Genomic DNA, 22,709 nt, shown 5'->3' with positions numbered 1-22,709 from the left:
TGATAAGGAAGCCACTGTCTCTCACAAGTGGTGCATCAATGACTGAAAGGAGATTTAGCATCCATTGGCCGCACCCCTTGAGCCTTGTCGAGACCACTTGGATGACTGATCCCTTCTCCCACGCTTGGAAGCTTGTCGCCTCTAATAGGTCCTTGGTCCACTACAACTGGCTCTCAAGAAAGATCAGCATTGAGGCCTGTCAAATCGAAACCAACGGTCATGATTTCAGTTACAGGATGAGCTGCACCAAAAGGCATTATAAAAAAGAATTTGAAAACTTTTTTTAAGAAAAAAAGTAAGATCAAAGTTTCTCATTCCCAAGATTCAATCCCATTCAAACTTAATAAACAACACCTACTCTCACTAGCTTTTTCCATCGCCAAAGTCAGTGGTGGAACATCGATTGCTCCTAGTACCCCTGCTTAGCACTGCAACACTTATATCTCCCTGGTCGGTCCAATCAGCAAACAGAGCTGGAACTTTTGGGGAAACCAAAAGCAGATGTTGCAGTAAGAAAGGCTGGTGCCTTAGAAGTAGGAACTGACGACTTAGCAAGAGGGCAACAGATCTCCCTCCAACCTCTGCTCGAACCTCTTTCCGCTGACGGTTGCGAAGTGAGTCAGGTGATCCCACAAGATCTGCTTGATCAAGCACTTTCCTCTTCTTCACAACCTTTTCTTCCTCTTCTCTCCTTTTGACTTCCTCTTCTCTCCTTCTAGTTTCTTCTACTTTCCTTCCATCTAGGACTTTGCCTTCATTTCGCCAAAAGCCTGCATATAAGCTGCCCTATTAAAGGCCTTGGATCATGCCACCTTGTATCCTACCATGACGTCGTTCGTCATGGCAACACTCGAAGTTCAGACACTATAATGTAAGGGAGAATTGGGAAAGAGGTAAGAAGTCCAGGCCATTCACCTCTTTTTTATAAAAATACAGGGCATAGAAATTCAAGGTGTTCAATTATTAAATCATTGAGTTATTATAAATAAGATTTATTTTTTATTAAAGTTTTTTGTTCTAATCACAAAATGACTTCTAAATAGTAAGAAAATAGGAGAACTAAATATATATATAAGGAAAAAGTACCAACATGAATCCCAAGGAAATTTAACGACAAGCATCGTACAAGACGTGTCGCGGGAGGGCGCACCAATTGGGGACTCAAGGGCTCATGCGTCCAATTTGGAGCATTAAGGTCAAGGTTAACCAAGGCAACCAAGCAGCCTAAACCTAAGCAGTTCGATTAGTTGTCAAGTATAGGGGAGTCGAAGACATCTCCACGATGGAACCAACCTAAAGGGAAAAGCTAACCCCTTTAATCTTACAATTCTCTCGTAGATATCAAGTACCCTCCTCGAACATCACCATGAGTCAATTAGATGAAGCTTAGCCATCTCCCAAGATCTCTTCTTCCGAGGTTGGCTACCTATGGAATTACGGTGATCCATCCTTTGCTCAATAGCCTAGCTCTGTCTAGCTTGCAGAGCTTGACAGCCAGACATGATCAACCGATATTTGCCAATCGAAATCTAGCCAACCAACAATATCAAAACCTAAACGACTGGCAGCTTACCAAACCAGGCAGACCGATGAGTCTCTCTAGCATAGCCGATAAGCAGCATCTTCTAAAGGATTTGCCAACTAGCAAACTAAGCCTTAGAGCCACCAGGCCCTGGGCTCAATATACAAAATACTTGTAATAACTTATACAATTTCCGTTAAACTAGAGGCACATATGTAATTTCACACATAGTACCCTCTTTCTCTATAAATGAGAGGTTATTCTATAAGAGTTGCACACTTTCTCTAAACTAAAATTTATTTCTCTTTATCTCTCATTCTCTCCTGTTCGATGCTATCTTCTTTCAGCATGTATGGACAAGTCTGGATCCAACACCTTTTTATGCATAGGCAAGGTGTCATGTACATGAAAATTGAAGTTTAGGTATTAGATATGTAAATTCATTGGAATTAAATGGTATGTCTGTAAATCTTTCTTTTTTATCTAACATTTCTATGTCCTACTTGGAATTACGCTATCACAGAGTCATTGCACTCCGCATTAAAACACCCAAATTGATTATATGCACATGAATTTGTTATGGTTTAGATTTTCAAATTATTCATTTAAATGGTAGATTTTTTTTTTATATTATTAAGTTCATCTTATTTAAATGCATTATCTTACCAAATTGCACTGTCTCATCTACAAATTTGTCAAAAATAAAACTTAAATAATTACAAAATAAATTCTCAAAAATGTTTACCCCAAATGTCAGGTTGCTTTAAAATCCAAATTACATCGAAAATTATATTTGATCATATGTAATTTTACTGGCGTATCTGCACAAATCGAATCAGCCTACAGATGTTTACACGAATTTGAATATTAAAAAAAAAACTCTAAATAAAATAATAAAGCTTATAATCTAATTACCATCAAGCATTTTCATAAATACTTTTAAAAGGTCCTTCGGGTTACAAAAGTTGCTGCTCTTTATCCTAATTTGAGCTTCAAAAATAATATTGAGATGTTCGATTTAATTAGAATAATAGAAAAATTACTGTGTCAAAATTGAATGCAGCATTTCCCGAGGCTCTCAGAAATAATTTCATTCAAAAATAAATAAATAAATCATTTCTTAATTTGATCACTCATCATTTATAATTAACTAATTATTTTATAATAACATTTATTCCAATCATTTCATTATTTAATATTAACAAAACAACAAGTTTAAACGTTCGGTAACTCCTAAAATGCATGAGACAATATATAACATAATTGTCTAATCTTGTGCATTAAAGAGCTTAATGCATCCCTCTGATAAATTTAGAATCCAACCATATAATGACTCTTTAATTAGCTCATGATAGTCCCAACACGTTTAAATAATGAACCCAACCTTTAGGTGAAATTTTCTGCAATGAGCAATTCTGAATCACTGGCATTTCAACATAAATCTATTAACCACCAACACTTTACAAAAACATAATATCAAGAAAACAAAGGAAGAAAATAGTACTTCTCACCTTGCCCTTTTTAGTCTTTCTTTCAGAAAAGGTGAGCCAAAGAATAATATTCATGATTTGAACCCGTGCTCTTGCAGTGAGAAACTCCACGGTCAATCTTCACCTGTTATTATGATATTTGGAAATTATATAATTATCAAATTCAGTTATTTAATTTGAATTAGATGACTAGATTTCAAACAATTCCATAATCAGAAACAGAATTGCGGATGAGAATATACATTTTTATAACTTATAAGAAGAAATTTCTGAAATTGTACAAGGACCAACTCTCAAAGAATTGGAATGTCCGCGGTTCATTGGGATCGACAACACGAAGATTCATTATATCCAACTGTTATCGAAGTATTTTCTTAAGAAAGTCTCCTCCTTGCAGTGTATGCATATGACCTTGTAGACCTCAATCAGAAGTCTGGGAAATCTGGAAGAAAAATAGAGATCAAATCCTTCAGGGACTGGTCCAAGAATTTCCTGTGATGGTTGCAGGAAGGATATCAGAACTTTTGAAACAAACAGAGGTGAGAGCAATAAATACAAGCCTGATATAAAAATAGAAAACAACTAAGAAAAATGAAAACATGTGAATCTTTTAAAAAAAATGACATACAATTTCAATGTTGAATGGAAGGCCAAAATCAGCCCAGGGGTTTATTTATAAGAGCAAGAGTAAGAAAAAGTTCAATTAAGAAACATTAATCACCATTTATAAATATTTTATGTATTATCAAGGAAGAAGCACCCAATGACCCAACGACTAAGCATTGTTTTCTAGTTGATGGCAAACGGTTGCTCTTTTGCTCATCAATTTGGAGACTAAAGCCTCACAATTTGGAGAACATATCTTAAATTTGATTTTTATGAAGTAGAGCTCAATTGAGCAGAAACGGTTGATGTTGCAAATTATGTGGAAAAAAAAATTAAATTGAATGTCCACAAAAAAAATTAAAAAAAAAAAAATAAGAAAAAACTAATGAGTAAGCTTGACTATAAGATCTTAATAAAGAGCCAACAATTTATAGTATTTTGATTGTAATTTATGTTTATTGCTTGTTGCTCTTTGGATGTTCAGGAACGACTTTTTCACAGTCCACTATATATTTGCCTTTATTCTTATTTGATGGGCCTTTCTTTAGTGATGATACCAATACCTTAACCGCTCCTCCACTAAGCTTGGATCACTTCATCCAATTTTTGTTTCTTCTGATGGAGTGATTTTCTCAAAATCAACTTGCATTATCTCAAAGGATTGAATGGAAGGTTCATATTTACACAAACCTTACATAAAATTGCTGTCCTTTTATAGCACCATTAGACAAGACTTTGTTGTTTCTCCATGATATTCTTTTGTAAAGATAGATCCTGTAGATTTTATTTTTGTGCATTATGGAAGTTAGAGCTTTTGCTACATGACACCGACCATGGATTTAAAATGAAGTTTGCTAAAGTACAATTAATATCAACGAAACAACTGGACATATTTCTACAGAAAGTGATTCTTCATCATCTTCTTCATTTAATTTATGAATCTGTAGTTCAGATATGAATCTGTAATCCTGAAAGTCTGTCTTGCAGGCTGATAATAATCATATAGATTGTTTCTAACTTTCTAGGTTACGGTTCTCTTTCTATTTGGATTCTTTACTAAAGTTGTCGTTTAGAAATAATTGCAGGGCGTGACTAAAAAATGATGAAACACCTTGAGTGAAATGCTTCTCTGTCAACGGCTTGGAAGTTGATGCACTCAAACATGGCTTTTCTTTCAATTCAAGCACTAAAATACTTAGAGACTTCCATTTGATGCTAACATTTTCATAATTTTCTACAAAACTAACATTTCTCATTCTCCATCTTGTATTGGTTTTTCATTTGTTTCTTCTTTGGTTGGTGACACAAAAGAGAATGTTTTTCGAATAAACTATGATATTATTAATTCCTTTTTTCTATGCTTTCTTTTGAGCTAAATTTTGAAGATGTAAAACTAATTATCCAACAAGGATATGAGTAGTAATTGGGATCACTCCTCTGATATGTTTCTTTAATTCTTTTATATATTAGAAGTTTTAGGACTTCTTTGAGTGCTTAGCAAAATAACCTCATCACAAATTCTGTATTCATCATTTCTTTGAAAAATAGAAAATTTCAATAAAAATTTATCATTATTTGTTTTACACTCACCTCTACTAAAGAAGATTTAAGATTTCACATTTTCTATTTCTAGCTTTGACTGAAAATTAGGATTGATTAATTGCTTTCTTTCTTATCATTACAAACAAGTCATTTTCCCCTATAGCCATTATAAGTTATTTGCTTCCCCTTGCTAGCATTGCAAAAGAGGTAGCATTGACCTTGCCTTCTCTTGTACATTGAACTTTTGCTTAATTTAAGCCCATCAAGATGGCTTCAAAATTTTGAAAGAATTAAATTTTTAATCATTGTCACCATGCCCAGTAGCTCCAGGAAAGTGCTGATGGAGTTCATAAATAAAGAATTACCTTACCTTTAATGTTGCCCTTCAACAATTGAAGTACATGCTTCTCATTCAATTGTTGCTCGTACTTCATGCTCAAATTTTATAAATGAGCAGGATATTTGATTATTGTCTCATCCCTTCATTTCTCTATGATGATATCAACAACAATGGTTTTTTCAATTGTGCTGGCAAATCACTTCATAAACATAATTTGAAGTTTGACGAATATTTGATTGCTATTTGAAAGTTTAGCATACGCGAATGGAGTTGAAGTCAAATTGCTAACAAATCAGAATAGCGGTGCATCCGTACCACCAGTAAAGCCAAATTTTGCCTTGAATTGGGTTGAGTTTTATTTAGATTGTTATGTCCATTAAAATTACTAAATTTTTTGTATCAAGTAGCATTTTGGATACGGATCCTAATCGAACTCAGTTGGATATGAGCGGCCCTTATCAATATCTCTATTTATTTTGAAGGGATGGTAGTCTGGAGTATTAGCAACACTACACCACCTTAAGAAATTATTACCCATATGTGGTGGCCAAAGGAGGACTGCTGCCCAATATAACCAATTCGGCTATTAAAGCAAAGGTATCCAAAACTTTCCTTTTCACCTTTTTACTAACTGCTACATGATACTTGACAATATGGAATATTGAGGAAAAGGAATTCCTTCTCGGGTCGCATGCTGAGTTTCTCCTTCTCCAAATACTAATTCCAGGTTCTCCCTGATTTCATGGTACCAGAGCTGCGCCTGGAAAATCACCTCCTTCTCAACATCGGGTAAACGCTCTTCTTCCCGACAAATGGATGAATTTATGGTTTCAGATTTTCAATCCCCTTTTCTTAATGCTCCTACCATCAACATCCCACCTGCCCTAAAATTTTTTAACTCCCATCTCAAACACCTCACCCAAAACCAACTCACCACTGAAAATTATCACATCTGGAAGGCTCAGGTCTTGAAAACCATTGAGGCAAATGGGTTTTCTGGATTTCTCGATGGAAGTTGTCTGTCCTCCCCAATTCCAAGGTGCCAACTCGAGAACCCCAAATTTCAACTATGGAAGCTGTTGGGACCACAATCTAACTGCCCTACTCTACTCAATCATCAGCCCAGCAGTTCTTCTCCATATTCTGCATCTACAGTCCACTGCAGCCATCTGGATTACCCTCGAACGTCGACTACAGCCCACCAAAAATGGGTTTGCAAAATTACTCTTTAACTTTTTGTAGCATTTGCAATATTACTAAAAGTCACAAACAGCCCTTTGTATCATCTATAAGACAAAACTACAAATTATTAAAACTTATCCATAGTGATGTATGGCGTCCAACCCCAATTCCCTCTTATCAAGGTTATACATATTACGTTACATTTGTTGTTGACTTCTCTCACTTCTGTTGGGTATTTCTTATGCACTTCAAATCTCGAACGATAATGATCACCCAAAAATGTCATCAACCTACTACAAAACTAATTCACTACCAACATAAAAATTCTTCGCTCTGATGGGGGCGACGAATATAACAATTACAACCTCAACCAATTTCTCACCGAAAAGGCATTCTAGACCAATACTTTTGCCCATAAACACCCAAACAAAAGGAGGTGGTGGAACGCAAACACAAACATCTTATAGAGGCCACTCTAGCTCTAATACATCAAGCTCACGCCCCATACAAATTCTAGACCGATAGCCTTTTAACAGCAGTTCACCTCATAAATCGGATGCCTACTAGAACTACACAATATATATCCCCAAAAGAGCATCTCCATAAATCTCCACCAACCTACACTCATACTCGTGTCTTTGGGTGTGCTTGTTATCCCTAGCAGAAACCTCAAACCAAACACGAGCTTGAACCGACATCAGTTCAATGCAGTTTCCTTGGCTATTCTCTCCAACATAAAGGTTACAACTGCTACAATCCCATCACCAACAAAATTACCACCTCACGACACATGGGGTTTGATGAAAACACTTTTCCGTTTCTACAAACTTTATCCTCACTACAAACAAATAAGCCACCCATTTCAGCTCACTCCCTCATATTTCCTACAACCAACAACCTTCTTACAACCTACAGTCCAAAAACCTCCTGCTTCAGCTCCATCATTGCATCCCACTTCCACTGCACTCGCCATTCAATGCTCCTACAGTCTTCAACACCAGTCCCCTCATATACCTCCACCAACCAATCCTATGAACACTGGAGCAAAAACAGGTCACCTCAAACCAATTAAGAAATTAAACCTCCACCACACTAAACATTCACCCGACCCAACCCGCTTCAGCCAAGAATCCGATCTACCACAATGACGGAACAAAATGACAGAAGAGTTCAATACACTTTAGAGACAAGGCACTTAGATATTAGTTGCCGCTCCTATTAATCAACCTATAATTGACTCCAGGTGGACCTATACAACAAAACTGAACTCCCTCGATGAAGTTACACTCAAAAGGCCTGCATAGTTGCTCAAGATCACACGCAAGAGTGTGGAGTTAATTATCATGAAACGTTCAGCCCAATTGCCAAACTTCCTATCATTCACATACTCATTGCGATAGCCCTTCATCACATTTGGAACATCATTCAATTCGACATCTCCAACCCGTTCCTCCACAGTAACCTCAATAAGAAAGTGCAAATGAAACAATAATCCAGGTTTCAGAATCTACAATTTTCAAATCATGTATGTTTGTTGAAAAAAAATTATTATATGGCCTCAAGCAGACTCCACACCAATGGTTCGTCACTTTCTCTGACTTCTTTCGATCTAACAAGTTTCAGTTCAGCAAGGAGGATCCTTCCCTCCTACTATACTATCATAATAAAATTCAAATGTTTATCCTCATCTATGTAGACGATATCCTCATTACGAACAATGATTCTGGCGAGATCTCCAAGCTGACGATATCCTCATTACGAACAATGATTCTAGCGAGATCTCCAAGCTGACCAAATGTCTGGTTTCTACATTCCAACTGAAACGCCTAGGTTCAATCGGCTGCTTCCTGGGTATTCAAGTCCACAAATCAGCAAGCTTCTATCATCTCAATCAGTAGCGATATACCTTACAACTTTATACTGCCTAGATGCAGGACTGCACAGCACAGAGCACCCCTATACATGTACGCAAACTGGCCTCTTCCACTTCAGGTATACCACTTCATAACCCCGCCCTTTACCGACAACTGACCAGATTCCTTCAATACCTTACGGTAACCCACCCAAACATCACATATGTTGTCAACTGGCTATGCCAACATATGCACTCTTCCACCACAACCCATTACAAATATCTAATGTATCTCCTATCTGAAAGGTACAAGTCATTTTGGGGTTTTGGAGTACTTGCTACAGCTTGAGGTGCAATCTAGAGTGCGGCTGAGGTTGTCTCTGATCTTATTTTGTGAGCAACTCTGATGGCCTGATATATTTGGGAAATTGGTGGTCAACCGAAAAGCTTCTAAAAACTTGATGGTTACTAGGTGGAAGAGGTAATAGGTTTGTTAAATCATATTTAGCTCATTTTAGCTCGAAATAAAAAATTACATATATTATTAATGTAATAATATATTATATAAATTTATAACTAAACATTGTAAATGTGAATATTAGATATAAGTGTGACTTGTTTGGCTCGTTTACACTCCTACACAACAATCATGATGCTACTTAGATAATTGTTGACAGATTGAATGAGTTTACCAATTTTTTGTTCACTAGACAAATAGATCTTGTTGAAAAGTTAGTCAAATTATATGTTGATCAAATTATAATGATGAATAGATTGCCAAAACATATTATTTTAAACAGACATGACAAATTTACTTCCAGATTTTGTTAAAATAATCAGGAGGCTTCGAGCACAAGATTGACTTTTAGTACAGTTTTTCACCCTAAGAAATATGGTCAAATAGAAATAATTATTCAAACTTTGGAAGATTTAGTAAGATTATTTGTCCTTGAATTTGGTGGAGGATGGGAATCACATATACCCTTGGTAGAATTTGTTTATAATACCAGCTATCAGGCTAGTATTGGGATAGCTCTATATGAAGTTTTGTACGTAAGAAAGTGCAAAACACTTTTATGTTGGGTTGAAGAGGTGAAACAAGTCATTGAAGCTAAGTTGGTTGATGATGCTACTGAAAAGATTAGATTGATCAGAATCAGATTAAAGACAGTACAAGATAGATTGGGAAAATATTATGATGCTAAGCACGGACCAGTTGAATTTAAAGTTTGAGAAATTCTTTTTATTAAAATTAGTATTTAAGAGTATGAAAAAATTTGGAAAGACAGGATAATTGAGCCCTAGATATGTAGATCCATATGAGATTGTTTAGAGGATTTGGATGGGGACTTATAAACTGGTTTTATTAACTCATGTGCGAGAAGTACATAATGTTATCATATATATTCACTTAGGAAATATATTGTTGAAGATTCAAAAAGAATTGATGTAGATTTAGTGGAGATACATCCTGCTTTTGCCTATATAGAAGAACATGAGAGTATACTGGACTTTGAACTAAAAGACATGGAGTAGGGGGATTCTATTTGTGAAGGAAGCCCAAATCAGAGAAGGATGCTACTAAGGAGAAAGTGTCAGATATGCAAGAAAGATATCTACAACTGCTTAATTGAGGTATGTTTGCTTTTATATTAAACTTTCAAATTTTGAAGACAATTTTTATGAGGGGAGATTGCAATAACTAAACCTTAAACAATAATAATAATAATAATAATAATCATAATAAAATAAATTTGTTTGGGACTGTTCAAAGGGAAGCGTCTACCTCGATTATTTTGTTTTAAGGAAATAGGCACCTATTTTGTACCATAGGAATCTAGAAAAGTATGAGAGCGATAGACTGAGAGATAATGAGCGAGAGACGATGAAAAAGAAAGTCAAGGAAGAATATGAAGAGTAAAAATTGTTTGGGGAAGAGGGGGGTCAACTACTTCTCTTATCAAAATTTCAACGCTCTTGTGAAAAGTAGATGCCAAGCCCTAGCATACAAAAGAGGATAGGAGTCAAATAGCTTTTCTTACGAGTTTCATGCGTGAAAGAGAAAAGGAAGGAGCTTTCACATGCAATCAAGCTTGTCGAAGGCTTGGAAACAATCAATGACATCATCGTGTGCATTCTCTGTGCATGAAGGAAGAGAGGAAGAGGTGTTGTGAGCCATGCTATAAGGCATCACATGCGAAGAAGGGTTTTGTGCAGCAAATGTGGGGTTTCTGCATTGTAGTGATCAGCAAGTGATAGCAGCTCAATGCATCCGCTGCCCGTTTCTGCCTCCCCGCCTTTTGCTTAAGCATGAATTGGAACGACACTAAGAACTCCACTCAAGTTGTGTCGGCCCTTCAATTTGCTCTGATTGTTAAAAAATTTCAAGGCTTCGTGATTCGTGAACAACAAAAACTCATTTTTCAATAGGTAATGGCTCCAGAGCTTTCACAATAACATAAAATCCTTTTTGTGCATCCAATATTCTCTCCTGTAATCATTCAAATTCTCACTGAAAAAAGTGATGGGGTGACCTCCCGGAATCAGCACTGCTCCTATTCACATGCTGGATGCATCACACTCTACCTCGAATAGCTCGTTGAAATCTGGTAATGTGAAGTCAGGTTCCTGGGTCACCATCTCCTTGAGTGCATTTAAACTATTATGAGCGGTCCCAAAGGAACTTCTCTCTCTTCAAAAGCTTTGTCAGAGGGGAAGTGATGGTACCGATTCTCCTAATGGATCAAGTCTAAAATGACGCTAGTCCTAGAAACTACCTCTAGTCTGTGAAAGACTGTGGTGCAGTCTAGCTCATAATGCCCTCGATCTTTGTAGGATTCATATGAATGTCTGCACTAGACATAATATAGCCCAAAAAGCATACCAGCGTTGTCATAAAATGGTACTTGTTTGGATGAGCATAGAATAACATCCTTGGATGTTGTCAGTGCTCCTCCACAGACCGGATGTATGCCAGAATGTAGTCAAAGTATACCAAGACAAATTTACCGATGTGGGCCCGGATTACCTGATTCATCAATCTCATAGAATGTTTGGTGAGGTTAACAATCTAAAGGACATAACTGTCCACTCATATAAACCATCCAGTTTCTTGAAAACAGACTTTCACTCGTTTCCTGGCCTCATTTGAATCTTGTGATACCCACTGAATAAGTCGATCTTAGAAAAGATGGTGGCTCCGTAGAACTGATCCAAGAGAACTTCCCAACGAGAATTGGGAAACTAATACTTGATGGTGATCTTGTTGATGGCTCTACTGGCAATGCACATCCGCCACGAACCATCCTTCATGGGTGCCATCAGGGCAGGGACAGCACATAGAGTGGTACTCTTTCTAACCAACCCTCTTGCGACGAGATCATATACTTTTTGCTGCAACTCATACTCTGCAGGTCTTAATCTGTAGGAAGGTTGGTTCGGCAACACTGATCCTAGTACGAAATCTATGATGTGTTGAATGTCCCTCAGTTGTGCTAATCTCTATGGAAAACTGTCGGCCATCACATCCTAAAAGTCATGTAGTAGTGGTTGTAGCAGTGTTGGTATCTCACTCTCCTTCTCAGCTCCCACTTGTAGGACCAATGCAGTGATACTGGAGCAACTCGAACTAACTGCAAGAACGTAGCCATTGAGACCAACACCTCTATGTCGCCTACACCTTTCACATCCTTAACAGGTAACAATACAATGTGTTTCCCATCTTTATAAAAGAATAAGTATTCTTGAAGTTGTTGTACCAAGTCTTGCAATCGTACTACCAAGGCCTTCGCAACAAAATATGGCTTGCATCTATAAGAATTATGTCGCACCACATTTGCTCCTGTAACAGATCCCCAATTGAAAATTCAACCAAGCACTGTTGATCCACAAGTATATTGTTTCCCCTCTTCAACCAGGTATGTGAATGGGATTAAGGATATTTTAATGTGGCCAATCCCAATTTCTTCACCATCAACATGGGCACCAAATTTTCACAACTCCAGCTCGATAACCAAACTGCAAACCTTGCCCTTTACTATACTTGGTGTGAAAGATGTGTGCTTCATCCATGACAAACTTCAAGCAGTTCAAATATAACGACGTGTCCCCATAAACTTCGCAAGTTACTTCCAGAACTTGGAGAAAATCGTCTACAGAGATGGCATGTTAAGTCCCAGGCTCACTCAAGCATGCAACCACCAGTTTTGTTATTTGGCTTCTGATGAAAGCAACTCCCTTTTTTCTTTTTCTCTACCCTAGGATGCTTTGACCTGCATGTGAACTTCAGTTTATTTTGATTTGGGTTGGGCCTTCATAGGAGCCAGTTACCTACTCGGCCTCCGATTCATCTGGTATGCTTGCAAATCGATGCACATTTGGGGTTTAAGGAATGAGTGTCATTTGCCACAACTCCACCGAACATACGGTCCAATTTCTCTTCCAGATTAGGGTCAATTCCACTGAATTTGAAATTCTTGATAGTTGGCACTACCTATAATATACAGGCAAGTTGACTACTTCAAACAGTTCAGTAAGCGACAGTAATGAAGATAAAGTTTTTCATGTAATGAAAATAAAGTAATGAAAATTATTACCTCCAATTTCTCAGCCCACCATTCCTCCGAAGCAACAATAGTCCGTTAATTGGATCCCAACCCAAGCCCGTGGATCCTCATTTTAATTTCTTCCATAATTTACAGTCCTTCAACTGATCTCACTTGTTCTTAAGTTGCAACACATTGTACTCCCTTCCTGTTATTTTCTTGAACTTCTTTATAATATTTTATCAGTCTTCCCTATTGAAATAGATGGTGGGTCTATTTCTCAGCTCAACCTCCATCAGACAGAGGTCGTAAAATATGAGTTTGGCTTCCCTATCCCACATGGCTTATGAACCGATTTTATTAATCTTAAACATTGCGTACTAGCACAGAAAAAACAAAACATTTATATTTGACAGCAACTACAGCACAATAATTAGCCACCACAACCCACAACCACAGTCACCACAGTTCAAGAAACAGCACCACAACCACAGCTACCCAACCCATATCCCACGACCACCACACATAGCACAACCATCACAGCCCATAGCACAGCCACCAGAAGCCACAACACAGTCACGATAAACCACAACACAACCACTAAAATGTAGGATCATTTTGCTGCTTATAGAGCAAAATATGCTTTGAATTCACACTAACAAAATCATTATGTTTTCTTGTTGCATCTTTTATTATATGGATGTATAAGAATTTATTGGCAGCCTTCTCCTAGAGATAATGAGAATGATGTCTACATGTTATTGATGATGATCACTGAAAAGTATTCTTTCAAGCTTTCCCTGAAAAATTTTTTGAAGCAAATCCATGGGATATCAATGCACAAAATAATTTCAACTATAACCCACAGGACAACTACCACAGCAAGAACCATCACCCCAACCCACAGCCAACCACACCACAGCACAGCCACCTTAACCCACAACACAGCACCTAAATGTAGGATCACTTGATTGCTTAAAGTTCGCAATATATGCTCTGAATTCACACAAACAAAATCATTATATTTTTTGTTGCATCTTATTATTGTGAGGATGTATAAGAATTTATTAACAACATTTTCCTAGAGATAAAGAAGATGATGTCTTTTTATTGATAATGATCACTGAAAAGTATTCTTTAAAGCTCTCCATAAAGAATTTTTCAAACCAAATCTATAGAATATCAATGCACAAAATAATTTTCGCCACCACACATAGCACAACCACCATAGCCCACAGTACAGCCACCACCCCAACCCACAGCCAACCACACGATAACCACACAACCAAAGCATAGCCACCATAACCCACAACACAGCCGCCCAAATGTAGGACCATTTGGCTACTTAAAGTTAACAAAATATGCTCTGAATTCACATTAACAAAATCATTATATTTTTATGTTGCGTCTTATTCTTATGGGGATGTATAAGAATTTATTTACCGCATTGTCCTCATCTGGGATCCGAGTCCTGTCATGCTCTAAAGCTGTAGAGATAATGAAGATGTCTACATGTTATTGAAGATGATTACTGAAAAGTATTCTTCCAAGCTTTCTCTATTAAATTTTTCAAAACAAATATATGGGATATCAATGCACAAAATAATTTCCATGACCACACACAGCACAACCACCCCAACCCACAGCACAATCACCACAAGCCAGATTCACCACCCCAACCCACAACCAATGATACCACAATCACACAACCCAGCACAGCCACCATAACCCATAGCACAACCACCCAAATGTTGGATCATTTTATTGCTTAAAGCTAGCAAAATATGCTCTGAATTCACACTAACAAAATAATTTTATTTTCCTGTTGCATCATACTATTATAGAATTAAATGGGGGTACCTAAAAGACAAATAAAATTATTTTTATGAGTAAAATTCAATATTTTACAATTTGGGATGTTCATGAAGAAGCAAATACTAAGTGGGATAAAGTAATAAACACTATTAAACAATTGACAAAAGATGTACTTGGAGAATCAAAAGTAAAAATTTCTATAAATAATAATAGTTAATGGTGGAATAATAATCTGTAAGAAAAGATAAAAATATAAATTGTGTTATAAAAATTAGTTTAAATGTAAAAGCTTAAAAACCTGAGAAAAATATCAAACGGCTTGCATGAAGTCTAAAAGAAATATTTGTGATGCTAAAATTCTACATATAATAACCTTTATAATAGATTGGACACCAAGGAGGGCAAAAATATGTATATACTAGCCAAACAAAGAGAAAAAAAGAGTAAAGATTTAACACAAGTAAAGTGTATTAAAGATGAAAATAAGATGAAAATCAGTGTATTAAAGATGAAAATCAAAAAATGTTTTTCTTAAAAAAAGATATTCAACATAAGTGTGTGAATTATTTTGATAAACTTTTCAACCAAGTTCCTAAAAATACGATCGACCTTAGTGATCTTAATATTTTTAATAATAATAAAACGTTTCATTTTTATCGTCGCATTAATAGAAAAGAAGTTGAAGAGAGTTTAAAAAAACCATGGGTGGAATGTCTGTAGGACCTGGTGATATCCTAATTGAAGTATGGAAATATTTAGGAGATTTGGGAGTTTCTTGGCTTACTATCTTTAATATTATTTTAAAAAGTAAAAAGATGTCTAGGGAGTGGAGGAAGAGTATTTTGATCCCCATTTTTAAGATTAAAGGAGATGCACAAGTCTGCAAATTATAGAGGAATTAAGTTGATGTATCATACTTTAAAATTAGGGAGAGTAATTGAACATAGGCTAAGATGTATTACAAAGATTTCTCATAATCAATTTGGATTTATGTCGGACAGGCCTACTATGGAAGTTATACATTTATTGAGAGGATTGATGGAGAAGTTCAGAGATAATAAGGAGGATCTACATTTGATTTTTATTGATTTAGAAAAAGCCTATCATAAGCTTCCAAGAGATCTCCTTTCGAGAGTTCTTGAGAAGAAAGGTGTTGATATGACTTATATTCAAGTCATTAAGGATATGTATACTAGAGTTGTTACTTGTGTTCGAATAGAAGGAGGTTTGACTAAATATTTTCCTATCTCTGTTGGATTACATCAGAGATCAGCTTTAAGCCCATATCTTTTTGCTTTTAGTTATGAATAGTCTTACTGGACATTTACAGGAGGATGTATATTGGTGTATGTTTTTTGCTGATGATATCCTTGTCATGGATAAAACGAGAGAAAAAGCTAAGGAAAAACTTGAATTATGGAGGTCTACATTGGAGTCTGAAGGTCTTCATTTGAGTAGAACTAAAACCGAATACTTGGAATGGACATAAGTGTGACTTTGGGTGATCAAATTATTAAAAGGTGTGAACGATTTAGAAATCTTGGGTCTATTGTTCAAAGCGATGGTGATAGAGATGGGGATGTTATTAGTAGAATTCAAGTTGGTTAGTTGAAGTGGAGGAATGCTTCGGGCCTTTTGTGTGATAAAAAAGTATCGCTTAAACTGAAAGGAAAATTTTATAAGATGGACGAGACACCTACAATGCTCTATGGTGCGAAATGTTGGCCTTTTAAAGAGAAGCATAATACTAAGTTAGACGTTGTCGAGATGAGCATGATTAGGTGGATGAGTGGCTTTACACTTAGAAACAAAATGTGAAATTAATATATCTGTGATAGGGTTGGTGCAGCTCAAGTGACGGACAAAATTAGAGACAATCGTCTTAAATGGTTTGGTCTCATTAAACGTCGATCATCTGCTAATCTAAGTAGGAGAGTAAATGTTTTAGATTCGACTTATGTTAAAAAAGGCAGAGATAGCCATAGGTAGGCTTGGGCTTATTGTATAAAAAATGATATTAATTTATTAGAATTAAATGAAAATATGACACGATAGGACGCAATGGAGAAAAAGGATTCATGTAGGGATTAAGGTTTTGTTGTTGTTGTTGTAGTAGTAGTATTACTATTATGGGGATATATAAGAATTTATTGGTAACATTCTTCTAGAAATAATGAAGATAATGTCTAGATGTTATTGATGATGAACACTGAAAAATATTCTTTCAAGCTTTCCACAAAGAATTTTTCAAAGCAAATTTATGGGATATCAATGCACAAAATAATTTATGCCACTACACATAGCACAATCACCACAGCATAGCAACCACAATCCAGAGTCACCAACCCAAACCACAACCAACCACACAACCACAGCACAACCACCACACCACAACCACTATAACTCACAGCACAACCACCCAAATGTAAGTTCATTTGGCAGTTAAAGTTTACAAAATATGCTCTAAATTTACAATAACAAAATCATTTTATTTTTCGGTTGCATCTTACTATTGTGGGGATGTATCAGAATTTATTTACGGTCTTCTCCTAGAGATAATGAAGATGATCTCCACATGTTATTGATGATGATCACTGAAAAGTAATCTTTCATGCGTTTCCTAAAAACTTTTTCAAAGCAAATCACACCCAGCCATCATAAGGCACACCATAGCCACCATAAGATACAACACAGCCAACACAACCCACAACCACCACACCAATCCCAACAATCCACCACCAAAAATAGCAGCAATCCACCGCCCCAGCAAACAACCGCCACCAAATCTACAATAAAGGGCATCACCAACGCAAAAACGGAAAGAGAACAACCAATCGAAAATCAATTGAAAACCAGCAAGAAAACAAGCAATTGAAAATCGATCGAAAACCAACAAGAGAACAAGCAATCGAAAATCAACCACCAAATAGAGTTCAGAAACCATCACAAAATCATAATGCCAGAGAAAAGTTCTAAAAGAATACCGCAGGCCGAAGGAGTGGGAATGATCCAAGCAAATACGAAGCACAGTTCATGGACCAGGCAAGAGGAGGCAACCGGGGAAGTTACCTCTAGGTTGACGAGAGAGGGAAGCTCGATCGAGAGAAAGGGAAGGGAGAAGCTCGACTCGGTCGTGAGAGAGGAGGGTAGTAAAAAGCGGTCAGGCAGTTAATAAGAAACACGGGTAGCGAGGTCGAACCCGCGGCCCCCGTTTCGTCCGAAATTATCCAAAACGGCGGCGCGACACGTTTTCCAAACAAAAAAAAAAAAGTTTATCACGGCTTGGAGCAGCTCCGCGCAAAATAAGCAGCCCCAAATGGACCCTGAGTCGATTGAGGGAGTTTGGTGACACCATTGGGAGAGTCCCTTATTAGCCCAGGTGGATGCCCCCTTATCAGTCTTCTCGCAAGTCCTCCTGGGACTTGATTGGCAAGTCCACCTTGAACTTAGTTGTGAGCTCCATTCTCCTCAAATCAATATGGAGAGTCTATCTTGAGCTCGGTCTACCGAGCTCATCTCCTTGCCCTTCACTTGGGCCGAGCCTGCCTGCCCTTGGGATATACAAGACAAGAGATCCTATCATCGCTTTCATAAACAATGAGAATTCCCCATCCTTAAAATGACTTTAAATTTTTTCAAGGGAGGATGAACTAAGATTTACTTCGAACATAAACATATGTCAAGGAAAAAGAAAGTAATATACAATAGATTGAACTAACTAAGATTGCAACTTAGAAATAATCCTATGTCTAGTCGTAGGGTTACAGAGAAATCTGGGCCATGTACCCAAAGGGAGGGAAAAGAAAGAAGCAAAAGGTTTAACCAAACAACATATGGGTTGTCACCAAATAATTGTAATGACACTCTTAGCACAATGGAAACCCTACTTTACAAAAAGAGATACCCCATTTCATGAAATTCTGAAACAACAAAATAGAATTAATTTATCACACAAAAACACTGGCATGAAAGCTATTGGGACTTGATTGGCAAGTCCACCTTGAACTTAGTTGTGAGCTCCATTCTCCTCAATTCAATATGGAGAGTCTATCTAGAGCTCGGTCTACCGAGCTCATCTCCTTGCCCTTCACTTGGGCCGAGCCTGCCTGCCCTTGGGATATACAAGACAAGAGATCCTATCATCGCTTTCATAAACAATGAGAATTCCCCATCCTTAAAATGACTTTAAATTTTTTCAAGGGAGGATGAACTAAGATTTACTTCGAACATAAACATATGTCAAGGAAAAAGAAAGTAATATACAATAGATTGAACTAACTAAGATTGCAACTTAGAAATAATCCTATGTCTAGTCGTAGGGTTACAGAGAAATCTGGGCCATGTACCCAAAGGGAGGGAAAAGAAAGAAGCAAAAGGTTTAACCAAACAACATATGGGTTGTCACCAAATAATTGTAATGACACTCTTAGCACAATGGAAACCCTACTTTACAAAAAGAGATACCCCATTTCATGAAATTCTGAAACAACAAAATAGAGTTAATTTATCACACAAAAACACTGGCATGAAAGCTATTAATGTTAATAGCTTTAAAACCAAAACAATAAAAAATATTTCTGAGGAAAACAAAAATTCATGCAAATTGAATAAATAGCAGAGCTAAATAAGAGAATGATAAGCAATGCTAAAATCACAAATTCTAAGATCTTGATCATAACAATGGTTGGGTCAAAATGAAGAAATCGTATGAAAGTTAATGAGCATGGACTTATATATGCTATTGATAGCCTCTCTCAACTTAGCTAGTGTAGATATTGTTCCACAATGCGATGAAAGAAAATAGAGCATATCCTAATGAGGACAAGCACAAGCACACATCAACCATGGAGATTTTATACATTCTCACGGGTAAAAATATATTCTGATCTCATGTTAGTATGGTCAAAAAGTTTTTTTAAAGATAGGTGACTTTAGGAGCATTTATACATTTGTACATTTGTGATCTGTGTATACTCAAACAATGGTAAGCAATATTGATTGTTCCCAGCTGAGACGCACTGTTTGTAAATATTGTTCCCCGATGCAAATGAAAATGACTTGAGCCTTCTAAAATTTAATATGATGAAAAGCACAAGGACACACCATGCAAATTCCATATATGCTCACAAATGCATGTATTATATCGTGATGTTTCAATGGTCTAAAATTTGTGCAAAATCAAGTGAATAGGAGACTTTGTGCATTTGTGAATTTCTATCAAGTTACTCAAACAATGGAAGCAGAGCATGTTAATCCATATTGAGTATGTTCCCAACCGGGAAAAAGAAATCACTGCAGTAATTAAATGCAAATTGTTAAAGAAGCTAAAAAAATAGAATATCAACTGCGACTCAGAATGAAATAATAGAAGGACATTGAGATGAACCTTGAGTTCTTTGGAAAGTTCCCGGTAATGGTTTTGCTTATTTCTTATAACTCGAAGAAGATCACGCATAGAACCAAAATTATACTTTCTATAACGACCCATATCATTAATCAAAGCAGCATCTAACTTTTCACCCCACTTTCCACCAAATGCAAATGCTCCAGCATTTTCTAGTGCTTTAGGAAGTTCTGGTTCATTTTCCCTATCTTCTAATTCAATCCTATCACTTATATCACGAAGAAATGATAATCGCATCTCAGAACTCCAAAAGAAAGGGTGATGCAATACTTCTACAGCATTTGGCCTGAAATAATCAAAAAGTACAGATTCAAAAGTAAAAAAAAACAGAGTAATTATGACCCACCAAGACTTAGAAATATATGAAAATATCAGCTCACCTCAATTGTGGCTCTGGGTTCAACAGTTTCAAAAGAAGATCTGTAGCTTCAGGTATATGATCCACCAAAAATAGGTCAACATGATTTTTCATGATATTCCCATCCCGTTCATAATATTTTCCAAATGGATGTTCACCTTTTGTAATACAAAAGAAAAGTATACAACCCAAACTGAATAAATCAACTGCACGTGTCTGACGCCGATGATGAAGCTGTTCAGGTGCTTGCCAACCAGAGCTTCCATGTCCTATGAAATATTATTAAGAAGAGAAGGCCCATGCAACAAGGTGCTGCATATTGATTAAGCAAGTTCTTTTGAAAATCACAAATCATGATGATTAAAAATCTGCTTACCAGTAGCATGATGGCTCAGGGAAGACATATCATCAAGTAGACGTTTACTGATACCCATATCAGAAACCTTTGCAGAGAGAATGTACCCATCACTTATTAAAACATTTTGAGGTTTTAAATCCCTATGAACGATTCCAAGTTCATGTAAATGAGCTACGCCAGAGACCAGATCCCTGTATCACCAAAAAATACTGATCATGACAAAGTGAACTGCAGAGATTTTATAATTAGACATAATAATCATGAAAAAAACATAATAACTTAGCAAAGATGAAAAAAACATCAAATATGAAAGCAATGGTATGCAAGAGAAAAATGAACTTCTTGTCCAAAGGTAAATTTAGTATTTAGGTTCGAATATTTAAAATGAACGTAGAACTTCTTGTGCATCAGGACTGTCATAAACTCAAAGATTCTCAACCGCAACTTAAACTTTTTAAGGATCACTAAATCCTCAAAGCAAGATGTCTTGAGATCTTGGTAGCAGACTAACCCTACACTTTCCTGATGTTAAATCTCAATCCTTGTTGTATATGCTGATTTATGATTTTTACAAGAGATGACAATCAAGAGAGACCAGCACAGAAAAAAAAAAAAATCTGAATAATTTGAAATCAAAGAGTAAGAAAAACTTAAATACTTCTTAGGAATATAAATAAGGGATATTTCTCACCTAATAAAGCTATGTTATGGATTTACTGAACAAGACCACAATAACATATTGCAAGCCGTGTGAAAATCCAACCTAACCAGGAACAATAATTGGAGATTAATGAAGAGGAAACTGAGATAGATACAAAACAATATCAAAGGTCAGTCGAAAAAATAATCTACTTATCCCATATCCTTCTTGACCGCATTTGCAATAAGTCTAATAGTCAATTCATGCACAAAATTGAGGCGCCTTCAAGCTGCCTATCGAATCCTCAAATCTCAAAAATCAAACCCAGGAAAAAGAATTTTATACCAAAAAAAAACATAATAACAGACAAATTTGAGGATACACAAATGTGATTGAATAGAAAGCTTACTCCAGGGTATTCTATATTCTAACAAGAAAATCTCAAGACTTGGAAAAGTAAAATAATAGCTATGATTTCAAGAACAAATGTTAAAACTGAGTTTAGAGCTATTGCTCAAAAATATCTGTTATCTTTTATGAATCAAAATTATATCAGAAGATTGAAAAATCAAGTGGAAAGATCATGAAAAATATATTATGATACAAATTAGCAATCAGTATTTCACACAATTCTGTATAATATCATCGAACCAAATATGTTTTAAGTTGATTGACATTTTATGAAAAAGAAGTTGAAAGTTGCCTTATTTGTACTCCAGACGTTCCCACAAGGAATAAATTGGCCGACATATTCACCAAACAAATTTGCAGCCAAATATTTAAAAACATCATACACAAACTTGGAATTATGGATTTCTACCATCCAGTTTGAGAGAGAGTGTTGAAATTCAGCTACTCCGATCAATAATAAAATAACTTGAAGCACATGGATCAAGGCTCAAGGCTTTCTAGTATTGGATCTATTTCTTTATGATCCTCAAATTGCAATTAATATCATACATACGCATGTACTCACGTACATACACACGTACACACATACACCATACATACATACATATAGATATAAATATATAGATAAAGATATATATATATATA

At 36.2% G+C, this 22,709-nt stretch overlaps 1 protein-coding gene across 5 annotated transcripts in view; it reads right to left on the bottom strand.

The window, feature by feature from the left end:
* Positions 1-2,756: 2,756 nt before the first annotated feature.
* The window catches only part of LOC110037720 (serine/threonine-protein kinase/endoribonuclease IRE1a-like), a 37,930-nt gene continuing 17,977 nt past the window's right edge, over positions 2,757-22,709 (bottom strand). For 2 of the 5 annotated variants that reach the window (XR_002295358.1, XR_002295361.1), the window contains 5 exons: positions 21,032-21,204; positions 20,678-20,924; positions 20,280-20,583; positions 3,255-3,504; positions 2,757-3,136 (listed from right to left, as the gene is read on the bottom strand). Coding sequence is in view for 1 of the 5 variants with exons in the window: in XM_020742428.1 (XP_020598087.1) it covers positions 3,358-3,504; positions 20,280-20,583; positions 20,678-20,924; positions 21,032-21,204 (871 nt within the window). In the remaining 4 variants the exon portion in view is untranslated. Of the gene's footprint in view, positions 3,137-3,182; positions 3,505-20,279; positions 20,584-20,677; positions 20,925-21,031; positions 21,205-22,709 lie in introns of those variants that run through there. The other 3 variants (XR_002295359.1, XR_002295360.1, XM_020742428.1) reach the window with 3 other exon arrangements.

Source organism: Phalaenopsis equestris, unplaced genomic scaffold, assembly GCF_001263595.1.
Source record: "Phalaenopsis equestris unplaced genomic scaffold, ASM126359v1 Scaffold224046, whole genome shotgun sequence".
In the NCBI taxonomy this organism is placed as follows: domain Eukaryota; kingdom Viridiplantae; phylum Streptophyta; class Magnoliopsida; order Asparagales; family Orchidaceae; genus Phalaenopsis; species Phalaenopsis equestris.
Note: the sequence above shows the minus strand (reverse complement) of the source record. Positions and strands in the feature narration are given on the sequence as shown.